The sequence below is a fragment of the Pseudonaja textilis genome, chromosome 8 (assembly GCF_049901715.1).
Source record: "Pseudonaja textilis isolate UNSWEBS1 chromosome 8, rPseTex1.2, whole genome shotgun sequence".
NCBI classification, from domain to species: domain Eukaryota; kingdom Metazoa; phylum Chordata; class Lepidosauria; order Squamata; family Elapidae; genus Pseudonaja; species Pseudonaja textilis.
Genome location: NC_141997.1, coordinates 50556109 through 50578759, shown reverse-complemented (window position 1 = coordinate 50578759; position 22651 = coordinate 50556109). Strand labels below are relative to the sequence as shown.

Below are 22651 nucleotides of genomic sequence, written 5' to 3'. Positions count from 1 at the left end.
CAATGATTTTGAAGAGGTTAACAGAAGTGACATTTCATTGCAAACTTTGTATTCTCTGTTTTTTAGCTGCAGACTCTCGTTTGGAGAATCAACTATGAATTTGATCGGTAACATTACTCATAGCTTCCGCTGCCAACCTTTGATTCGACCGATCTTGAAATTTGTAATGCCTGATACTTTTCAGCAACCCCCAATTCCGTTCTTCAAATGAACCACATTTAACCTCATTCCCTCAATGTATTTAACCCGGTGAGTCACTAACTCAGACAGATCTTCTTACTATCATGGTGGAATAGAATTGGGTCAAAAGCCGTCACCTGGGAAATGACCCAAAGGTGCTTTTTTCTTCAAGAGGTAACTGGACTTTCCTGGTTTTCCTTTGAAGACGTTTCGCTTCTCATCCAAGAAGCTTCTTCAGCTCTGGGTAAGTTTCTTGGATGAGAAGTGAAATGTCTTCAAGAAGAAACCAAGAAAGTCCAGTTGCCTCTTGGAAAAAAAGCACCTTTGGCTCAACCACAACCTGGAGGGCTGAAAATCTCCATGGACGTTCCTTTGAAGAGGTTTTGCTTCTCACTCAGGTAGCTTCTTCCATTCTGAAGAACTGAAGAATCCTCTTGGATGAGATGGGAAACATCTTCAAGGAAAAACAAAGAAGGTCCAGTTGCCTCTTGAAAAAGCACCTTTGGGACAACCCATGACCTGGAGAATCTCCATGGACGTCCCTTTGAAAATGTTTCGCTTCTCATTCAAGTAGCTCCTTCCATTCTGAAGAACCGAAGAAGCTTCTTGGATGAGAAGCAAAACATCTTCAAGGGAAAACCAAGTCCAGTTGTCTCTTGAAAAAAACAGCTTTGGGACAACCATGACCTGGAGGACTGAGAATTTCCATAAACATTGTGATGGCCTGGGCACAAAAGCAACAAAGTCACAAAAGTAGGTAAAGTCCCTTTTATTCCTCCAACTTGGCCCCTAATGTCCAGTTATCATCGGCTGGAAAAAAAAAAACTCTCCCAAGAACAGTTTTCAAAGGGAAGAACCTCAGTCCGAACCCAAAGTACATATACATTATAAATAAAATCCAACACAAACACACTGCAGCAATTAACAAGACAGGGCAGGATAAGGAATTGCAGACTTCAAAAGATAACGAACACATAAAGTGGGGAAGACGCCAGAACCCAGATAAGACTTGAGAAACAAAAAAAGATAATTCACACTTTGCTTCCAGCAAGGAGCTGTGCGCAAATGCCCTCTTTGTCCTGTTTCCCCAGCTGCAGCTAATGAAGGGAATCAGGGCCTTTTTCTCCCCCGTAACCCATGTTGCTCCCTTATCCTTTCCTCCCCTGTGTTCCCTAGGATGCAGAGGGGGTGGGCCTGGGTCTTCCTCTGAATTCCCAGCTGGACTGTGCCCTCCCCCAGTTTCCTCCACAGCCACCGGAGCCACACACCCACTTCCTGTCAGCTGTTCGACCTCCCCCTCGGAATCAGATTCCAACCGGGGCATGACAGACATGGGAAATGAATTTCCACCTATTTTCTTTGGGAAGTGTCTCATGCTCAGTCACGGCTGGCTCGCTTGTCCTGCCCGCCTGATGCTCAACCCTTAAGGTATTTCTTTTTTTCCTCTCCTGACATACCATCAGCTGTCCTGGGATTCCCCTTTCTGAGGCCCAGGAAGGGAAAAAATGGATGGAGGTGCTCAGGGCCCCTGCCCCCCATGCTCCATTTTTTGCCTCCTTGAGCCCCTGGGAGCAAAAGGGTCCCCCGACAGAGGCTTGCCTGAGCCCCAGAAGGCCGCCAAAGCAGGTGGAGGAGTGCTGCAAACAAGCAAAAAAAACCACCCCAAAACCAAAAAGCCACACCCACCCAGTCACATGGCCACACCCACCTAGCCATAGCCATCAAGCCACACCCACAGAACCGGTAGAAAAAAATTTGAATCCCACCACTGACGCCGACCGTGGCCACACATCCATCCGCCCTTCCGCGAGGTCAAACACAACCTTGGTGAGGCCCTCAATGAAATAAGAGTTTGACACCCCTGATTAACCCCGACGGATGTACGGATATGCTTGGAGTTTAGTTTTCGTTTGGTCACAAAGACTAGTCAAGGGACCGATGAAAAACACGGATCCCGGAAATGGTGCCTCTGTGGATCACTTTTGCATATGTTCTCAATCAAGTGAATTACGGTGGCGTAGGATATACTGTTAAGTCTTGGAAACCAGATAAAATAATGGGTATTTTTTCCCCCAATAGAATGTTTCTCCTAGGGGATCAAAGGTCCTGTTTAAAAAAAAAAAACTATCTGTCCAATTTTAAGCAATTTTGCAAAAAAGAAAAAAGAAAAAAAAACACCCACTAAACTAAATAAACAGGATTTAATACGGCCCTGTCTGGCTTGGATGAGCAAAACCCCCAAGGTGTGGTAGACACTGGAAATTTCTCATGACTCAGTGGGAATTAAAAAATTGCAAATGAAAGGATTGTCTCGTCCAATATCCGCTAGGCCTGAAAATACAAAGTTGAGTAATTTGGATTAACATAACATGACAAATATTAACAAGCATAGAGTTCAGTCTTGGCAAAAAAAAGGGAGGGAGGGAGGAATTTGAAGGGGAAAGGGAGGGAGGGAAGAAGGAAGGAAGGAAGGAAGGAAGGAAGGAAGGAAGGAAGGAAGGAAGGAAAAGGAAAGGAAAGGAGGGAGGGAGGAAAGAAAGAAGGAGGGAGGGAGGAAATAAGGAAGGGAGTAAAGGAAGGAGGAAGGGAGGGAGAAAAGAAGGAAGGAAGGGAAGGAGGGAGGGAGAAAGGAAGGAAAGAAGGAAGGGAGGGAGGGGAGGGGAGGGAGGGAGGGGAGGAAGGAAGGAAGGAAGAAAAAAGGAAAGGAAAGGAAAGGAAAGGAAAGGAAAGAAAGGAAAGGAAAGGAAAGGAAAGGAAAGGAAAGGAAAGAGGAAGGAGGGAGGGAGGGAGGAAATAAGGAAGGGAGGAAAGGAAGGAGGAAGGGAGGGAGAAAAGAAGGAAGGAAGGGAAGGAGGGAGGGAGAAAGGAAGGAAGGAAAGGAAGGAAGGGAGGGAGGGAGGGAGGGAGGGAGGGAAGGGAAGGAAGGAAGAAAAGGAAAGGAAAGGAAAGGAAAGGAAAGGAAAGGAAAGGAAAGGAAAGAGGGAGGAGGAGGAAATAAGGAAGGAGGAAAGGAAGGAGGAAGGGAGGGAGAAAAGAAGGAAGGAAGGGAAGGAGGGAGGGAGAAAGGAAGGAAGGAAAGAAGGAAGGGAGGGAGGGAGGGGAGGGAGGAAGGAAAGGCCAACTGTCTTGCAGTGCAGAAACTTACTAGACATCTTAAACAACAAACTGGTCAGATCCCAGAACCTGCAATTGTCCTGTAGCAACAGAGGACAAGGTAGAATGGATTCCCAGACCATTTCTCAAACTTGGAGACCACCAAGCCAAGACATGAGGGCACTTTACTTTCATAACTTCCTGCTGCAGATCCTGGGGGAAAAAGACCATCACAGAGCAGAAGATCCTACCTGCCAGCTATAACTTCAAGTCAATATGGATGTTTATTGAATCCTCTCTTTGGGGGTGTGGGGGGGGTGCCCCTACCCACCCTGACGGACTCTAAGCATTGGACATTTCTCAATGGTGGGGTGATGGACATCAGTCGGGCGAAGGCTAACATCTGTGGATTATTATTGTAATCAAGGGGTCTAGGGATGTCCATAGGGACGCGGGTGGCCCAGTAGCTAAGACGCTGAGCTTGTTGATCAGAAAGGTCGGCAGTTCAGCGGTTCGAATCCCTAGCGCCACATAACGGAGTCAGCTGCTGTTATCTGTCCCGGCTTCTGCCAACCTAGCAGTTTGAAAGTGTGTAAAAAAAATGCAAGTAGAAAAGTAGGGACCCCTTTGGTGGTCCTTTGAAGGCGTTTCATCCTGCTGGCCACATTGACCACGGAGACGTCTTCGGACAGCGCTGGCTCTTCGGCTTTGTGATGGAGATGAGCACCGCCCCCTAGAGCCGGAAACGACTAGCACGTATGTGTGAGGGGAACCTTTACCTTTAGCTAGGGATGTCCAGAGGGCGTGATCAAAAAAAAAGGCAAGGTCGTCGTGGTCACAACGATGCAATGGAAGCTCCACCTGGGTCAGGTGCAAGTCGTCAGGAACAGGAGTTGAGTTCAAAGCACTAAAGAGTTTATTCTTGCCACCTATACACAAGGATCTGAGCAACGAGTGGTGTCCAAGCTATACTCGAGCTAGATAAGACACAGTGCACAAGGATTCCAAACTGATGACGTGTTTAACGCTGACCTCTGTCTCAGTCCGCTCATGTCCTAGAACCTGGGTTTTATGTGCATTGTTTCATCTTAGAATCTTTGCGCACACACTTGGTCCTTCTAGCCCTTGTATCATTGCAAAGACCTACAACAGAGTCCAAAGTTTAGCTGGACCAGGTTTTCCTCAAATAACACTGAATTGTAGCGACTTGAGAGAAAGGAAATTCTTTTCTACAGATTTTTACGACTCCAATTTCTAGCCAACCAAAAAGAGTGTTCAAGTGCTTAATCGTGCTATTGTTAATCACCTTGCAAGATCAGGATTTCCATGCACAATTAATTACTCAATTAGTTTTATACATCTTAATCAGATCATATCCCTTTTAATCCACTTGGGTTCCTTCTTGATGTAATTAATGGCTATCGTTAAATTAAACCACCTTTTCCCTTCAAGTTTCTCTTTTACTTAAGTACAAAGTTTGAACCTGAAAAACAGGAGACAATAACGTTAATAAAGCTTTAGGCCCTAGAACTCTACGTTTTATTTTTAACAATTATATATTATTCTTGCATAGAGAACCAATCTGCTATAGTGGTTAAAGCACTAAGTTAGATACCAACAGTAACTCCCAAACTAGCTGGCTGACCTTGTGCCAATCATTCTTTCTCAGCCAAGGGTGGGATTCAAAAATCCCAGCAACTGGTTTGCTGCCCAATTGCAGGGTGGGCATGGCCATGGTGGGCGGGACTTACAGGAACTTCCTGTTTCCGGCTTCTGGTGGGCCTCCAGAGCCCAGGGGAGGCCATTTTTGCCCTCCTAAGGGTCCAGAGGCCTCCCCTGGGCCTCTGGGAGGATGAAAACAGCCTCTCCTGGTCTCTGGAGGCCCACCGGAAGCCAGGAATAGGCCCGTTTCGCGACTTCTAGTTTTTCAGGAAGGCCATTTTTCACCCTCCCAATGGTCCAGAGGCTTCCCCCGGGCCTCTGGGAGAGCGAAAATGCCCTCCCATGGGCTCTGGAGGCCCTCCGGAAGCCAGAAAGAGACCCATTTCTGGACTTCCAGAAGGTCCATTTTCCCCCCTCCCAGAGTTTCCGCGCAGACTCTGCACTTACCTCCATCAAAAATGGAATGCGCGGAGACTCCTGGGAGGGTGGGGAGGGGTAGGAGTAGTGAGGCTAGCTGGTCGGTTGAAATACCGGTTCAGCGAACTGGCTGTAACTTTAACAACCGGTTCGCCTAAACCGGTCTGAACCGGTCAAATCTCACCCCTTCTCTCAGTCCTTGGCAGGTGGCAATGGCAAACCACTTCCAAAATGTTCCCTCTCGGGAGGGTTTCAGTTGAGAAAAGGCAGCCTCAAGGTCTCCACCTAACCATGGGAGAGTAAAGAGGTTTTCAAACCATCTGTATTTTTCCTGGATTCATCTCATATCAGAGCACAGCAAATACATCTAACCAACCATATCAGTTGCATAAAGTCAAACATTACTGTATGGTATGAAAAATCAACACTGTACTTTGGAAGGACAGAGATTGAAGCTGAAGCTCAAATACTTTGGCCGCCTGATGAGAAGAGAGGACTCATCCATCCACCCAAATAAAACTGGAAGGGACCTTGGAGGTCTTCTAGTCCAACCCGCTGCAGAAAAAGGAGACCTTATACTATTTATGATAAATAGTTGCCCTGTCTCTTCTTAAAAACCTCCAGTGATGAAGCACCCACAACTTCTGGTGTCAAGCTGTTCCACTGGCTAATTGTTCTCATTGTTAGGAAATTTCTCCTTAATTCCAGATCTCTTTTCTCCTTGGTTATTTTCCATCCATTGTTTCTTGCCTTGCCTTCTGGTGCTTTGGAGAATATTTTGACCCCCTCTTTTTTGTGGAAGCCCCTCAACTATTGGAACACCCTATCATGTCACCCCTAGTCCTCCTTTTCTCTAGACTGGCCAAATCCAAATCCTGCAACCGTACTTCATCTCTTTTAGTCTCCAGGCCTTCGATCATCTTAGTTGCTCTTCTCTGCACTTTTTCCAAAGTCTCAGCATCTTTTTTGTAATGGGGTGACCAAAATTGCATGCGGTATTCAAGGGGTGACCTTACTAAGGCTTTGTAAAGCAGTGCTAATACTTCATGTGATTTTGATTCTCTGCATCTGTTTATACAACCAAGGATTGCATTAGCTTTTTTGGCGGCTGCTTCACATGGCTGGCTCGTGTTTAAAAAGACTCATTGGAAAAAGCCCTGTTGTTTGATGTCCAACTCCACCAGACAATGGGTATCATCTCTGGCCCATTGCTTCCCACTCCTGTATACTGGTTACCAGTATTTAGCAATATCATACTGCCATTAGAAGATAAGAAACTCTCGTTTGGCTATGGTCGAGGATGCTAAACAAGGCCCTCTCTATTCAGCTGGACGATGCGCATGTCAGCTTTGGAAGCCATATTGATATTAGATGCTCCCACGCTGCCACATCTGAGCCTGGGAAAGTGGAAGGGGGGGATTTATTGTAGTATATCTAGTGAGACATAACAACATTCTTTTTCTGATTCAAGGTCAGGTTGTGTTGCACCTAAGTGAGAGGAAGTCTTAACTTAGGATGGATGGTGATTGGGTCATGTGATGTGGTGATGGGTTCCGGGGATGGATTTTGCAGTTTTTACTTATTGTAAGGAAGCCCAGAACTTTCAGATTCGGGATTCCCCAGTTGTGGCAGTTAGTATCCAAATAAAAAAGGAACCTTTGAGAAAATGTCTGTCTTGGAGTTATTGGGCGAAATGGAAGGTTGCTGAAAGGCTGACAGCACAGCCCATCACAAGGTTCAGATCCCGTAAGCCAGCATGGATTATTAGACATTCTCGGGGTTAAACTGGTTAGAAGTTAAGTTATAACTTAACATCTAACCAGTTTAACCCCGAGAATGTCTGGAGAGAGGAATGGTCCAAGGGGCCTTCTTGTGGCCTGACCATTAGTGATAAGATCATCTGAAGTGTTATAGGTTTTTCTGCTTGAGTGTCAGGATTCCAGTCAGGATTCTAATTAAATCATGAGCCTCGAGCCAACCTTCAAAAGCTATAAATAATGTATTAGGAGCGAACATGTCGCCATGACCTGTTTGAAGTTGATTCTGAGACACATAATTCACTCTCACCCTGGTTTCCCCCACCCCTCTGGGTGTATCATAAATCATATCCTCCAACTAAACACTTTCACAGCTAAGAGTCATCAATCACGTTCTCCAATTAGAGATTTGTGTGGCAGAAACCCCAGTTGTCTAGTTATAATCTTTGCAAGACAAGAATGGAATGCACTTTCGGTTCCAAACTGCTGAAATGCTCTTTTAAATTTCCCCCCTCCCCCCACTGCCCAACTTCCGTTCATGCCAATCCTAAAACAGGCATAGAACTGTTTTATGAGTTGACATTGAGCAGGAGTTGGACTAGAAGACCTCCAAGGTCCCTTTCAATTTCAGCTATTCCATTATTTTGGAACCCACTTTATTTAGGGATGATTTACAGAAAGGATGTCCTTTCCCAGACCGAGAGAAATATTTCTCCTCTGGTCTTCAATTTGTTTGCCATCTAAAATCCTGCCATTGTCAGTAAATTGTCAGTAATGTAATTTTTTTTTCCACTTTAGGAAACTCCCTATTTGTCCCATCTGCCGAAAAGTCCCAAATTGCTCCATCCACGGACAAGTCGTTATTAATATTTTTTTTTAATATTTACACCGTTGCCTTCACAACATCCATGAACATCTTCCGTCTGTCAGCTGATGTCCGGCTCTTCCTGTTTTCTAGCATAGCCAGTGCTACTTTGAAGAGGTGGACAATCAAGAGCCACAAGCCCAACTGCACGGTTTGGATTTTGTAGTGGTTATTTCTTTTTAAAAAATAACAGATGGACATGGGAAATAGGGCTGGTATCTCTGAAGCAAATCTTTTCTGTTCCTACCCTTAAAATGTTCCCAACGCTCACTATCAAAAGCCTAATATAGTTGACCATTCAGCCACCAAATGTTGGAGATAATTTCTGCTTCAGTTCCCATCCTTCAAAACTTTTCTTAATGGTCAGGAAATAAGTTATGGACCTCTGACCTTATCAGATTTGCCATTCTGGCTTCTAAATACAAGTGGTGGTGGTGGTGGTGGTGGTGGTGGTGGTGGAGGAGGAGGAGGAGGAGGAGGAGGAGGAGGAGGAGGAGGAGGAGGAGGAGGAAAGAGAAGGGATGAGAAAAGCAGAAAGGATGGAGGAAGAAGGAGAAGGTGAAAGAGGAGGAATAGGAGGAGAAGGGGTGGAGGAAGGAGGTGGTGGAGGAGGAGGAGCAGAAAGAGAAGAAGGGATGGAGGAAGTAGAAGGGATGGGAGAAGGAGAAGGGATTGAGGAAGGAGGTGAAAGAGAAGGAGGAGGGATGGAGGAAAGAGAAGGAGAAAAGAGAAGGGATGAAGGAAGGAGGAGATGAAAGAGGGGATGAAGGGGAAGGGATTGAGGAAAGAGAAGGAGTAGGTGAAAGGAAAAGGAGGGATGGAGGAATTAGAAGGAGAAAAAGGAGAAGAAGGGATGGAGGAAGGAGAAGGAGAAAAAGGAGAAGAAGGGATGGAGGAAGGAGAAGGAGAAAAAGGAGGAGAAGGTGAAAGAGGAGGAGGAGGGGTGGAGGAAGGAGAAGGTGAAGGAGGAGCAGGAGCAGGAGCAAGAAGAGAAGAAGGGATGGAGGAAGGAGAAGGGATGGGAGAAGGAGAAGGGATTGAGGAAGGACGAGGAGAAGGTGAAAGAGGAGGAGGAGGGGTGGAGGAAAGAAGGAGAAAGGAGAAGGGATGAAGGAAGGAGGAGGTGAAAGAGGGGGAGAAGGGGAAGGGATTGAGGAAGGACGAGGAGAAGGTGAAAGAGGAAAAGGAGGGATGGAGGAAGGAGAAGGGGGAAAATGAGAAGAAGGGATGGAGGAGAAGGAGAAAGAGGAGGAGGAGGTGAAAGAGGAGGAGCACAAATCCACCTTTTGACAAAGATAAGTTATCTCTCCTCTACCTTTCTGGTCTGGCTGGTAATAAAGCTTCTTGGTTTCATTTCAAGAGGGATGAGGTAAACATGACCATTGCTGGAAGCAGGTCACTTGAACTTTGAAGCCGTTGGTTTCACCCACCCTTGTCATTTGCCCGGTCACCACCACCTCCTCAAACTCCAGTGGTACAAGAAAAAAACGTCTTGTTTTTCACCCAGATGTCCATCCAGGGATTCTAAAAGACACAATCATGACCTAATCTACATTTCAGTCCTCAAACTTGGGTATAAACAAGCATTCTGGCTCACCACAGAAGTGAATCAAGTGGAGCCCCAAACCAATAATTATCAACATGTGCTCATTTCCCCCTGGATGCCTTAAGGTAACAGGGTTTGTTTGTGTTGTTTCAAGATCCTTAAAGAAGGGAAGCTTGAAATGAGAGAGGGGGAAAGAGGGAGGGAGGGAAGGAGACAACGACAAAAGAAAAACTAGAAAGAAAAATCTCTTTTTTTTTTCCACCCATGGAAGTGGACTCAATGTTCTGAAAAAGAATTGCCCACGCAGTACGACAAGGGACAAGAAGTGTCTTGAGAAGGTGCCAGACGAACTGAGTGGCACAGAGGGGACAATGACCATGAGATCTTTCCAAAGCAACACAAGAGTGTGTGTTTCTGGTAGTTAAGAGAAGCGGCTGAGAAGAATCACCTCTATAATTTAACTTTTGCAAAGAGTTATGCACAGGGGTGGGATTCTACCGGCTCGGCCCGGTTCTGGCAAATCGGTTCCCTCCGAAGATCAGCTGGGAGCGAACTGATTTGCTTTGAAGTTCAAGGTATTTCTCCCCCACACCATCGATCAGCTGTTTTCCAAAGATCAGCTGTGCCGCGCGATTTAGATTACTAGAAAGCAGGAAATTGTCGGATTAGGTAATCATACCTCTTTCAGCCCATATTCTTAACACTGGTACACCACAGAGTTGCGTGTTGAGTCCTTTACTCTATACTCTTTATGTGCATGACTGCATCCCCACTCACACTAGTAATACTATTGCTAAATTTGCAGATGATACAACAGTGATGGGACTTATTTCCGGGGTGGATGAGTCTGCTTACAGAGATGAGGTAGACCGGTTGCTTTCATGGTGTGGAGACAATAATTTGGTCCTCAACACCAATAAGACCAAGGAGCTTATAGTGAACTATAGAAGGAACAGATCAGACCTCCAGCCCTTGCTTATCCATAGAGACCGAGTGGAGCAAGTGGCCAGTTTTAAGTTTCTGGGGACCTGACCTGGGTTGCAGCCCTGGTCAAAAGGGCCCAGCAGAGATTATACTACCTGAGGCTTCTCAGAAAACAACAACTGAATGAGAAACTGCTGGTGACCTTCTACCGCTGCACCATAGAGAGTATCTTAACTTACTACACACTGTGTAGGGTTTGCCAATTGCACAGGGGCAGATAGGAAAGCACTCCAGAGGGTTAACGTCATTGCCCAGAGGATCATGGGTTGCCCTCTCCCCTCTTTGGAAGAGCTTTATAGCTGCCTTAAGAAAGTTCAAAATATTCTCAAAGATCCATCTCATCCTGGGCACCCCCCCCACTTTTTTTTTTAACTATTACCATCTGGCAGACACTACAGGGCAATAATAAAAACAAGGACAAATAGGCTGAAAAGCAGCTTCTATCCCAGGGCAGTAGCTCTTTTGAATTCTGCTGCATAGTGCAGTGTTGGTGTGGTGTCGGGGTTTTCGGTTCAATGTGTGAAGGATGTGTGTTTGTGTTTATTTTCATAGTCATGGTCATGATGTGCACTGAAGAGGGTGTTTGATTTCATTGTATGAGGTGCAGTGACAATAAAGTAAACTAAACTAAATGTCTTGCTTTCTAGCTAATCTAAATTGTGTGGCACAGCTGATTTCCCGCTCTTGCTGTTGAACCGCTTCGCCCAGACGGGGCTTCCCTGAGGCCCAGGAGGTTTTAAAAAAGAAAAAAAACCAACCACCACGCCTATCACATGACCACCTGGCCACGCCCACCTCGCCACACCCACAGAACTGGCCGTTTTAAAAATTTGCAACCCACCCCTGGTTACGCAGCTTGCAAAGGCCTCCGATTGGGCATATCCGTAGAGCATTTTCTTTTCTTTTTATTTTATTAAGTCCTTGAAAACAGAAGTGCTTTGTTCCTGAGTAACAGCCTCTCTCTGCCAAAGACTAATTATCCCGCTGGACATTTAGTCAATTTTAGTCAAGCTGTGCAATGACAGCTAAGCGGAGCAGGCCGTAAGGCACCTGTTCTACGCTTGCCAAAACCAAATATCTCTATCCAGTAACAGAAGAATAGAATGACGAGAGTTGGAAGGGTCCTTGGAGGTCTTCTAGTCCAGCCCCTTCCTGCTCCAGCAGGACACCCTAAACCATTTCAGACAGAGGGCTGGCCAAACTCTTCTGCAAAACCTCCAGTTCTGGTGGCAAGTTCTGGTGGCAAGTTGTTCCACTGGTTAATTGTTCTCATTGTCAGAAAGTCTCTCCTTAATTCCAGGGTGTTCTCCCCTTCATCAGTTCCCATCTCTCATTTGTCTTCCGCTGCTATAGAGAATAAATTGTTCCCCTCTTCTTTCTATCTGTTCTGAAATATGTATCTATGTATAGGTCACATAATAAAGCAAGCAAAGGTGGTTGGGTACTTTATGATTTCACTTACTTAATTCACACCAGTCTCAGTTCTGGCTCCAAACATCTGGATGATTCTGGCTTCTTAAGACCAAAAACAAAAACAAAAATCAAAAAAACCCAGCTGGGTTGGTGTCTTTTGGTGTTCTATGGGCGAATCCTGCAGCTGCTTTGGTGAACCACACAGCCACCCGTGCCTTCCTCGCTCATTTCAAGAACCTAAAAAATATTGAAAAATATTGGCCGGCCAAGTTATTCCTGTAGGAATTTAAATCCACAAGGGATGGCCCATCGTGGTTTGGAAGGGCAGATGGAGGGGAAAAAAAATAAGAGAAAAGGAAGAAGAAAGGAAAAAAAATCTCCACGGGAAATTAACCATTAAAGAGATGCTAATTGAAACTGACTCAGCATTTGGGCCCGAGTGAAGGAGACCATTTAATCGCAACTTAATTCAGCAAAATTTGATTCTAAGCTCAATTCAAGCCATCTTTTGCATGCATGCAATCATCAGCTTTAATTTCCCAAGGGCATTAGATCAGCTCCAGATCTTTTACAAATATAAATGCAGCAATCTTTCAAATGTTTATTAAAGCCAGCTTTCTTTTTTTAGGACCATCCCATGAACCTGAAAAAAAAAGCGCCACTAACTCATTGAAGTTCCTTCCATCATTTAACACAGCTACACCTTTTTTTTTGCAAGGCTCAAACAGGAACTTGAAGACATGTGGGCTGCTTAACAGCAAAACCGTAGCGAAGGCAAGCTCCTTTTTCTGTAGAAGCTTATAAATTTTGGACCTCCTTTGCAAAGATCAGGAAAGCTATTGCAATAGAATTGTCACTATTCAACCAGGAGACATGAGTGTTTCACATGGTTTTTTTGATGTTTTTGTCAAGTTTTGTTTTGTCTCTTTAATTCTTTTTTCTTTTGGGTTTTGTCTTTTAATCTTTTGAATAAAGTAAAAATGGGGAGGAAGTTGGCAGGGAGTACCAGAAATCAATCAATCAAATCTTTTCCTTCCTTCCTTCCTTCCTTCCTTCCTTCCTTCCTTCCTTCCTTCCTTCCTTCCTTCCTTCCTTCCCTCTCTTGCCCTTTCTCCCTCCTCCCTCCTTCTTCCCAGTTCCCAGTTCCCTTTCCTTTCTTCCCAGTTCTCCTTCCTTCCTTTTCTTCTCCTTCCCTCCCTCCCTCCCTCCCCCTTCCTTCCTTTCCTTCCTTCTCCTTTCTTCCTTTCCCTCCCCCCCCCTTCCTTCCTTTCCTTCCTTCTCCTTTCTTCCTTTCCCTGCCTCCTTCCCACCCACTCCCCTCAAGTTCCCTTTCCAGCAAGCGGCTAAGTGACTACCGCTGGTAGTGGAGGAAAAAAGGGATTGTGAGAATGGCTGGGAAACTGTCACAGAACATCGAAAATGAAGTTTTCTATGCAACAGTAGCAGCAACAATAGCATCGAAGCAGCCACATTTTCCCCATATTTCGTTCTCTTGGGTTCACACATGCTGGGATTTTGGACACATTCTGTAAGTTAGGCCATTTGAGAGACCTTGGTTCAAAAACTGTTGCCCTGTGGCGCACCATTTTGTCCAGCTAAAGGTCACCCCAATGCAAATTTCAGTAGCACCAATAACAAGAACTAACTAAACTGCAGCAAGAACATTGAACTCGGTCCCAACAAGATGTTCCAGCCCCACTCATAGTTCTCACCATTTCATTCAACCTCTGACCTATTTTTGTTCTCATCTTGGCAGCGAAACGATGATCGACCGCAGTAAACATAAAGTTATTTGCATTTATTTAAACTAGATAGATCTAATCTAGCGGGAGCTGCCCACACAAATGGCCCGGCAAAGTTTTCAGTGAGACGAAGAGCATCTGGCTGCACATCCTGTTGTGATGTTCCTCCAAAGCAGGAGGAAAGCGATGGAGCATGCTTTCAGCTCCAACACCACCTTCCCATGGAAGGTAGAACCCAAGGAGGGAAAATCAGATGAAATTGGAAGTCATTGGGATACACCATGGGAACCCGAATTCCTGTCCTTCGTCATCGATTGCTTTACAACTGTGTTGCTAACAGTTTTGATCTTCAATCCCAAGCAACAGTGAGAGGAAGGACACAACAGATTACCGTATTTCCCCATGTATAAGCCACCCCTTTTTTCCAAAATTTTCAAGCCCAAAAAGTAGGGGGGGTGGCATATACAAAGCAGGTACACTTTTTATACGTGAAAAATGCATAAAATAATAAAGTAGGAATAAACTGGTTTTCCAGCAGTATGCTATACTTTTTTGTAAAAATTGTACGTGATGATACGATTACGAGTGCGAGTACGCGATAGAAATGCATACGCTAGGCATCGGCCTGAATGCTTCGTTCCTACTCTCGTTCCGATCGTAGATTGCTAGCGTCGCCCGCACCGCTTTCGGCGTCATGACCGAAGTTGTAGATCTAGACGTCGAATTTTGTTTCTTTGTAAATTTTCTTTCTTCATAACTTGTTTCTCTAATAAAATATTTTTTTCAAAACTTCACAGTCCAAAAATTGGGGGGGTGGCTTATACAAAGGGGGTGCTTATACATGGGGAAATACGGTACTCATATTGTATATTACATATGACACGGATGCAATGGACCACACGTTTTTTCTTCTTATGGTTGTTTTATGTTTTTCCACTTGAGATGTCTCCCCCAGGAGTTCCACTGATAAATCCTCGAGCGAGGATGAGGAAGGCCTTAATGGTTCTTTCAGAAAACCCTCGGCTGTTTTCCCATCCCTGTATTTTTTTGAGAATGTCCTGTTACAAAGCTAATATATACCAGCCTAAGGGACAGGTACAATTACAATCACATAATTTTTCAAATTAACTTTTTGGAGATGACTACCTCCTAAACAGTCTGTCTGTCTGTCTGTCTATCTACCTACCTACCTATCCATCCATCCATATCATCTATCATTTATCTATCATCTACCTATCCATCCATCCATATCATCTATCATTTATCTATCATCTACCTATCATCTATCTACCTACCTACCCTACCTATCATCTATCTCATCTATCTATATCTATCTACCTATCCTCTACCTACCTACCTATCTATCCTATCCTATTTATACCACTGCATTTGTGAGATTCTTTCAACAAATTACAATAACTAAGAGCAAAACAATCTTTAACATAAGATATCCAAGGTAGGATTAAAGCCACTAAATTTGGAACAAGAAGTATCAAGAAACATCTAATTTCTGGATAGGTTAAGGACAAATGCTGTTGCTATGGTGAAAACTTAAACTATTGACAAAAAAAACCCAATAAAGAGATCTCAAAAATCATTTGCAAATCATGTTTTCTAGAGGAAGAACGTCCCAGGTCTCTAGAGAAGATCCTTTTTTTCTGATCAAGTATTAATTTAAATCTTAGGATTCCGGGCAGCTTTTTAAAACACGTTATTTGAAAAGACTGAATTAGGATTCTGACTAATGATTTATTCATATAAGGGGAAAAGAAAATATTAATGAGCCAGTAAGCTAAGATAGTCTGCTTTCCTACGTGTTTCTAAGGTTTTATATCCCAGATGAATATTGTTGAGTTCCTTCCCACCCTTTTTGTCAAAAATCTGGCTGGCCCTACTTCTGAAAGTCTTCAGTCAATGAAGATGTATTTGCTCAAAACAAGATCAATAATCAAGTGTCTATTTCTGGAATCAGATTAAGCACACTTGTCTTAATAAACATGAAGCACTGTAGCTACATGGCTGGATCTCAGCCCAGTCCTGAAAAATTCAGCCTCCTATTTCTAAGAGTCAGCCATAACCTCTAGAGAAGGTTAGAAATCTTCTTTCGTCCAAGTTATCTGACAGGATAGTAAGGAGGGGAAAAAACCCTCCTTTTTTCAGAGTCCATAATGTTTTTCCAATAGCTCTGACAGAGAGCAGGGATGGTAGAAAACTTTAAATGCCACTGAACAAATGCAATGTGAAATCATATTTGGAAATTATTTTTGCTGGCATTCTTGTAAGTGGAGTAGGAAACAGTAATATATACAGCTTTTGCAACAACTTGAATTGTCAGGTTGAAAACAATGAAGGCATTGGTGATTTGCATTTTTTTAGGAAACGGCAGGAATGCCCCTCTAAGAAGTCTCGCTTGAGTCTTGCCTTCTTTGAAGAGACAAATTTTAAACCACACCGATGTTTGCTTATATACAATTTATTTTAAGTTTACTGTTAAAACAACAACTTTAGTGCAACTTGAAATTCACATCTCATTAATTAATTGCGTCCATTTTCTAACCACCAACTGTCTTTTATTATGGTGGAAAACCTTCGTGTTGACTTTCATTCATTGTACTCATACACGCACACACACAAACACACCTAAGAGCAATTCAGAATATGATACAATTCCTAAAACAAGACAGCTTTATGTACAGAGGAAATCTGAAATGGATATAGCAAACAACGCAAACAACAGCATTCAGAGATGTATTTTGATATTCCAGGAAGGACAGGTAAATTCCACATTCCGTAGTAGTCAAGTAAGAAAAGGCAGAACCAAGCCATTCCAGGCCAGTTGAGCACAACACAAACAATGGTTTCACAACTTCAACTATTAACTTTTGAGTCTGCTATTAAGACTGGATTAGAGTACATCATTCAACCTCTTTCTGCCTCTGGAATCCGTATGGATCCCTCCTTTGCAACACCAATCTCTCTGAAGAATCCTGGAAGATCTCATTAATCTTCAGAGATACCTTCTACCTGCTACTCCCTCCTTCTCCATTGACTGGAGAGGTATATTTATTTAACTCATGGGATTCTGCTTCTTTGCAGCATCCTCATTTGGGTCTATGACAATTTGCCATGGCCAACTTGCCATGGCCAACTTACCATGGCCAACTCACTCTGGCCAACTTGTCATGGCCAACTCACCGCAGCCAACTTGTCATGGCCAACTCACCGCAGCCAACTTGTCATGGCCAACTCGCCATGGCCAACTCACCACGGCCAACTTGCCATGGCCAACTCACCATGGCCAATTTGCCATGGGGCAAGAGTTACATTAATATTGAAGAAATAGTGGAATATTAAAGAAATAAAATGTGAATGACAAAAGTTAAAATTGTTTTAAATAATTACATTGAATTGTTGAGTTGTCCTACGGCACATTGGCTATGGTGAGTTGACCATAGTGAGTTGGCTGCATGAGTTGTTCCATTCTGTCCTTATTTTCACCCTTATTAGAAGCCAATGGAGAAATTGCCTGTTTTCTAGAGAGCATCAATAACCAACCCAACAGCAGTGTTCTCCAGCTCAAAATGTTGGTTTGATGCAGTGATTTGGTCTCCAGAAGTCATACCTTCCTCTTTTCTACTCCATAAAGCACAAACTAGTTCAACTAGATCAGGGGTCTTCAAACTTGACAGCTTGAAGACTTGTGGACTTCAAATCCCAGAATTTCACCTCAAGTCATGTTAGTTCAGGAATTCTGGGAGTTGAAGTCCACAAGTCTTAAACTGGCCAAGTTTGAAGACTCTTGAACTAGATCCACATCACAAAATGGGAGGAATCTCCTGGATCTGTGATCATTTCTCCAAAGCAATTATGTCATGCTGATATGTCTTATGCCACTGTTTATCAACCTTGGCCACCTGAAGATGTGTGGACTTCAACTCCCAGAATTCCTCAGCCAAGTATGCTGGAAGTCCACACATCTTCAGGTGGCCAAGGTTGATAATCACTATTTTGTGCCAATGATATTTATCTACTGCGTTCTCATTTTAACAGAATGCAGTTGAATAAAGAAAAGAAAAAGACCTATAACCCTACTACATTGGTTTGGGGACAATGTTTTGACCACACAATATTAAATAGGTTTCCTGACATGACTGTATAAGCCAGAAGCACAACTGGAGGAATCAATCTTTTGGCTACTGGCCTACTCTATTTTTCTCCTCTGTAATTATTTGTTTTATGAAGGGAGTATTTTACAGAACAGATGAAAAAGATGTATTCTGGAGGGAGTGTAATATTTTTGTATCTAACTTTTGGAAGTGTTAAAGTATTATAGTGATGGGAGAACATAAATCTACAATCCACGTTCTCCAATACAACCATAATTCTCAATATTGAGAATTACAACCTTCATTTGGGAATGGAGAATGCTTGGTTTTTGACTGGTGCAAGTAATAAATCCTACACTTTGATCCTGACCCCTTCCTTTACCCCAATTCGGATGTACTTTGGTCCTCTCTTCAGCTTCACCCTCAGCGGAACTTGGTTGAAAGTTGGTAGAAGCTGCAAAGAAACGAGCAAGCAACTCCGCAGGCCCCGAGGCCCTCAGAGCGGAAAATAAAACCCCAGCAGGACCCACAGAACTACTAATTTTTGACCGGCGGCTCGTTCCAAGGAAAGAGGCAAGGGAAAAATGGCAAAGACGAAGGACAGAGACAAACAACTAGACTGAGATGACAGGTCATTCCTTGTCCTAGTTTGGCAGGAATCCTCACTCAAAGACAGAATGCAACAGAGCAGAGTTGCAGACCGATGAAGACTGACCGAGTGGAGAACCTCACTCAGATCCTACACACACAGGATTAAAAGCACACCCAAGTTTCACAAAGCCACTTGACAGTACAGTATGCTTAGTATTTACTTCCAGCTTAATGTGCCTCACAACACAAATTATGTTACGTTTGCTAGTTAGCACACATTCTCTCTCTTTTTCATTTTTTTTTTTCCCAGGAGGATTCATAAGTGGAATTCAAGGAGAAACTTTCCTGGGCCATTCAGATGTTCTCCTGAAGCCACCCAAAAAGTGTTTTGCTTTCCAGAGTTCTGTCCCCATCGGCAGACTTCTCCATGGCTTCGCAGTATTTCAGAACTGCCTGGTAGAGGTCTCCCACTCGCCAGCCTTTCTCCTGCAAGGTCTTTGAAAGCTAGAAGGGGGAAAAAAGGAAGACAATTAAGAAACACCATAGCTGATAAATATTAGTGTCCAAGTATAGGGCATGTCTCGCCCTATAAGGACAAAAGAGGAGGTTGGAGAACTTCATCACCCCTTTGAAGGACATCTTTTCCTAGTCATATCAACCTGACCCACAAAAAAAGAGGTTGGAGAACTTCATCACCCCTTTGAAGGACATCTTTTCCTAGTCATATCAACATGACCCACAAAAAAAGAGGGTGGAGAACTTCATCACCCTTTGAAGGACATCTTTTCCTAGTCATATCTACCTGACCACAAAAGAGAAGATTTTAGAACTTCATCACCCTTTGAAGGACATCTTTTCCTAGTCATATCTACCTGACCCACAAAACAAGAGGTTGGAGAACTTCATCACCCTTTGTAACCCCCATCACGAGACTCTCACTGATGACTCACACCTGACTCATCACAAGACCCTCCCTTGCCACCCACACCTGGAGCCCTTATAAACAGAAGAACACTGACACGGACATCCCCTAAACTCTGATGAAGGTGTTACCCAGCTTGGTAATGAAACGTTTGGAAACCAATCCACAAGCTGCCCAAAATGGTGTAGGGTCACCTGTGTCAACTTGTAAAACATTCTAGGCAGAGGGACCTCCAAAGTCCCTTCCAACTCTCTTAATCTGTATCTGTATCTTAGCTGGGAGAACAAACCTTCACCTTCATAGAGACTTCTACAATGGGTATCCTCAAAACCTGGCTTTCACTTCCTTAAACCTGTTTTTCAGAAAGACATTCCCAAGAGTTCCACTGAGTGGGATTTTTGTTATTAGTAGACAACAGCTTAAAAAAAGATGTTCTGCACAAATCAATTCCCTGGTAACAACGCCAAATAAACTGGCATTCGACAATTGCTCAGATGAGTCCAAAAATATCTCTATTTCCATCCTTCCATGACATACAGTGTGGTTTCTTTGGTGAATTTACTCTATTGTCAGTAGAAACCACTGACTCCAGAGTGGCACATTTAAGGAAGCGTAAAGATCCACAAGGCAGAAATCAAAATTTCCAAAGACAAGCCGAAGTTGGGTAGTTTAAACACTTCGCTGCTGACAGGCTCTGAGGAAATTTTTCCGTGTCTCACAGCTTGAATAAAAACACGTGTGGGATGCAGAAGGAAACGCAGTTTGTTATCTGGGATGAAAACTGGAATTTGAAAAAAAAAATGTGAAAGTTTCTTTGGAACAAATATATCATCCTGTGTCCTTTTGTGAATTGTTCTTGCAAAAATATTTCACTTTGGATGTCAACTAGCAGGTTTCTGAGGATTTCACTGCATCAACTATTTCGAAGTAGTAAGTGCTAACTCTGCGCATGGGTGTCTTAAAAATGATTTCTCAAACACAGGGCTAATATATTTCTAAATCAATCCTTGATGACTGAAGGCATTTCTAAATAAAACAGCAAAAGTTTAAGTAGAAAAATAAGTACATTTGTCTTTATTTAAAAAAAAATCTGAAGTCAAAAAGAGGGCTGTGAAAATATCTACAGACCCCTCACATCCCAGACATAAACTGTTTCAACTCCTACCTCAAAACGATGCTATAGAGCCCTGCACACCAGAACAACTAAACACAAGGACTTTTCCCTGAATGCCATCACTCTGGTAAACAAATAATTCCCTCAACACTGTCCAACTATTTACAAAGTCTGTACTGCTAATCTTCTCATCACTCCTTATCACCTATCCCCTCTCACCTGGGCCTGTATGACTGTAACTTTGTCGCTTGTATCCTAATGATTTTTATTGACTGTTTCTAGTATGACTTGATTGCTTATTGTACCCTATGACTAAGTGTTGTAACTGATGATTCTTGACTCTTGACAAATGTATCTTCTTTTATGTACAATGAGAGCTTATGCACTGAAGACAAATTCCTTGTGTGTCCAATCACGCTTGGCCAATAAACTATTCTATTCTATTCTATTCTATTCTATTCTATTCTATTCTATTCTATTCTATCCTTCTTCCCTAGGGCTGAGAGAGAGCCTGTCCCAAGATCACCCAGAATTGCTTCACAACTCCACAAATGTTTCAACAGGCTCTCTGACTCACCTACTCATCAGCCAACCGATTTTACTCCGCTGTGACTTTTTAAAACAACCCCCAAAACCCTATAACGGCTGCGCACGATTCCTGAGGAATCCCTGAAGTTTCTAAATGACAACTGCCTGAAGGGATTAGCCAAAATGGCTTCTTAGTGAGTCGAGTTTGGATCAGGTCATCTTGGAGGGACAATCACATTGTTTAATTTGCAGACTGCAAGTTCACCCAAATCAAGATGCGGCTGCCCATAATTGCAGGTGAAATAGGATCTGTACAAACCATCAAGTACCTGGAACCGGGGTGTGCGTGTGTGTGTGGTTGTTGTTGTTGTTTTTTAAGACCACAAAGCTTAGATCACAATGAGGTCATGATCTGCTTAGGGAGGAAGACAGAGAGAGGATGACATTGCAAAGCATTTTCCCATTCAAAGGAAGAAAATGAAAGTGGATTCAAAGTCCCATATAAACAGATGGCTGAAAATATTAGATCAGGGTCTTCATCTGACCATCATCAAGCCCTATCAGTATAGCTGCTACTAGTCCAACCCGCTCGAGCAGGAGATCATTGGTTATGCCATTCGGGATAAATAGCTGTCCAGTCTCTTCTTCAAAAGCTCCAGTGATGGAGCACCTGCCTAGGCAGGAGGGTTGGACTAGAAGACCTCTATGGTCCCTTCCAACTCTGTTATTCTATTCTATTCTGTTCTATTCTATTCTTTATTCTATTCCATTCCATTCCATTCCATTCCATTTTCTATTCTATTCTATTCTATTCTATTCTATTCTATTCTATTCTAGTCTAGTCTAGTCTAGTCTAGTCTAGTCTAGTCTCGTCTAGTCTTTATTCTATTCCATTCCATTCTTTATTCTATTCTATTCTATTCTATTCTATTCTATTCTATTCTATTCTATTCTATTCTATTCCATTCCATTCCATTCCATTCCATTCCATTCCATTCCATTCCATTTTCTATTCTATTCTATTCTATTCTATTCTATTCTTTATTCTATTCCATTCGATTCTTTATTCTATTCCATTCTATTCTATTCCATTCCATTTTCTATTCTATTCTATTCTATTCTATTCTATTCTATTCTATTCTATTCTATTCTATTCTTTATTCTATTCTATTCTTTATTCTATTCCATTCGATTCTTTATTCTATTCCATTCCATTCCATTCCATTTTTTATTCTATTCTATTCTATTCTATTCTATTCTATTCTATTCTAATCTAATCTATTCTATTCTATTCTATTCTATGGCCAATCTTGAACCTGACTGTCTTGGATAACTATTAGCAAGATTACTGTTGTGTTTTCTTGCTCCAGATATTCAGGTTTTTTTTAAAAAAAGTGCAAAAGTACTTCTGGAGGTAAGTCGTTCCACTAATTAATAGTTCTCACTATCAGGAAATTTCTCCTTAGTTTTAATTGGATCTCTTCTTGATTAGCTTCCCCCCATTGCTTCTTCTCTTGCCTTCAGGGGCTTTGGAGAATAGCTTGACTCCCTCTTCTTTGGGGCAGCCCCTGAGACATTGGAAGACTCCTGTCAGGACACTCTTAATCCTTCACTTTGTTAGACTAAACATACCTAGTTCCCACAATTGTTCATCGTATGTTTTATCCTCCGGTCTTTTAGCAATCTTTGTTGCTCTTCTCTGCACTCTTTGTAGATATATTCATATGCCTG

General features: G+C 43.0%; 1 protein-coding gene across 2 annotated transcripts in view; it reads right to left on the bottom strand.

The window, feature by feature from the left end:
- Nucleotides 1-17967: 17967 nt before the first annotated feature.
- The window catches only part of AKAP11 (A-kinase anchoring protein 11), a 44789-nt gene continuing 40105 nt past the window's right edge, over nt 17968-22651 (bottom strand). For both annotated transcript variants that reach the window (XM_026705340.2, XM_026705341.2), the window contains one exon: nt 17968-18860. In XM_026705340.2, coding sequence (XP_026561125.2) covers nt 18711-18860 — 150 coding nt within the window. In that variant the 3' untranslated portion in view covers nt 17968-18710. The remainder of the gene's footprint in view (nt 18861-22651) is intronic.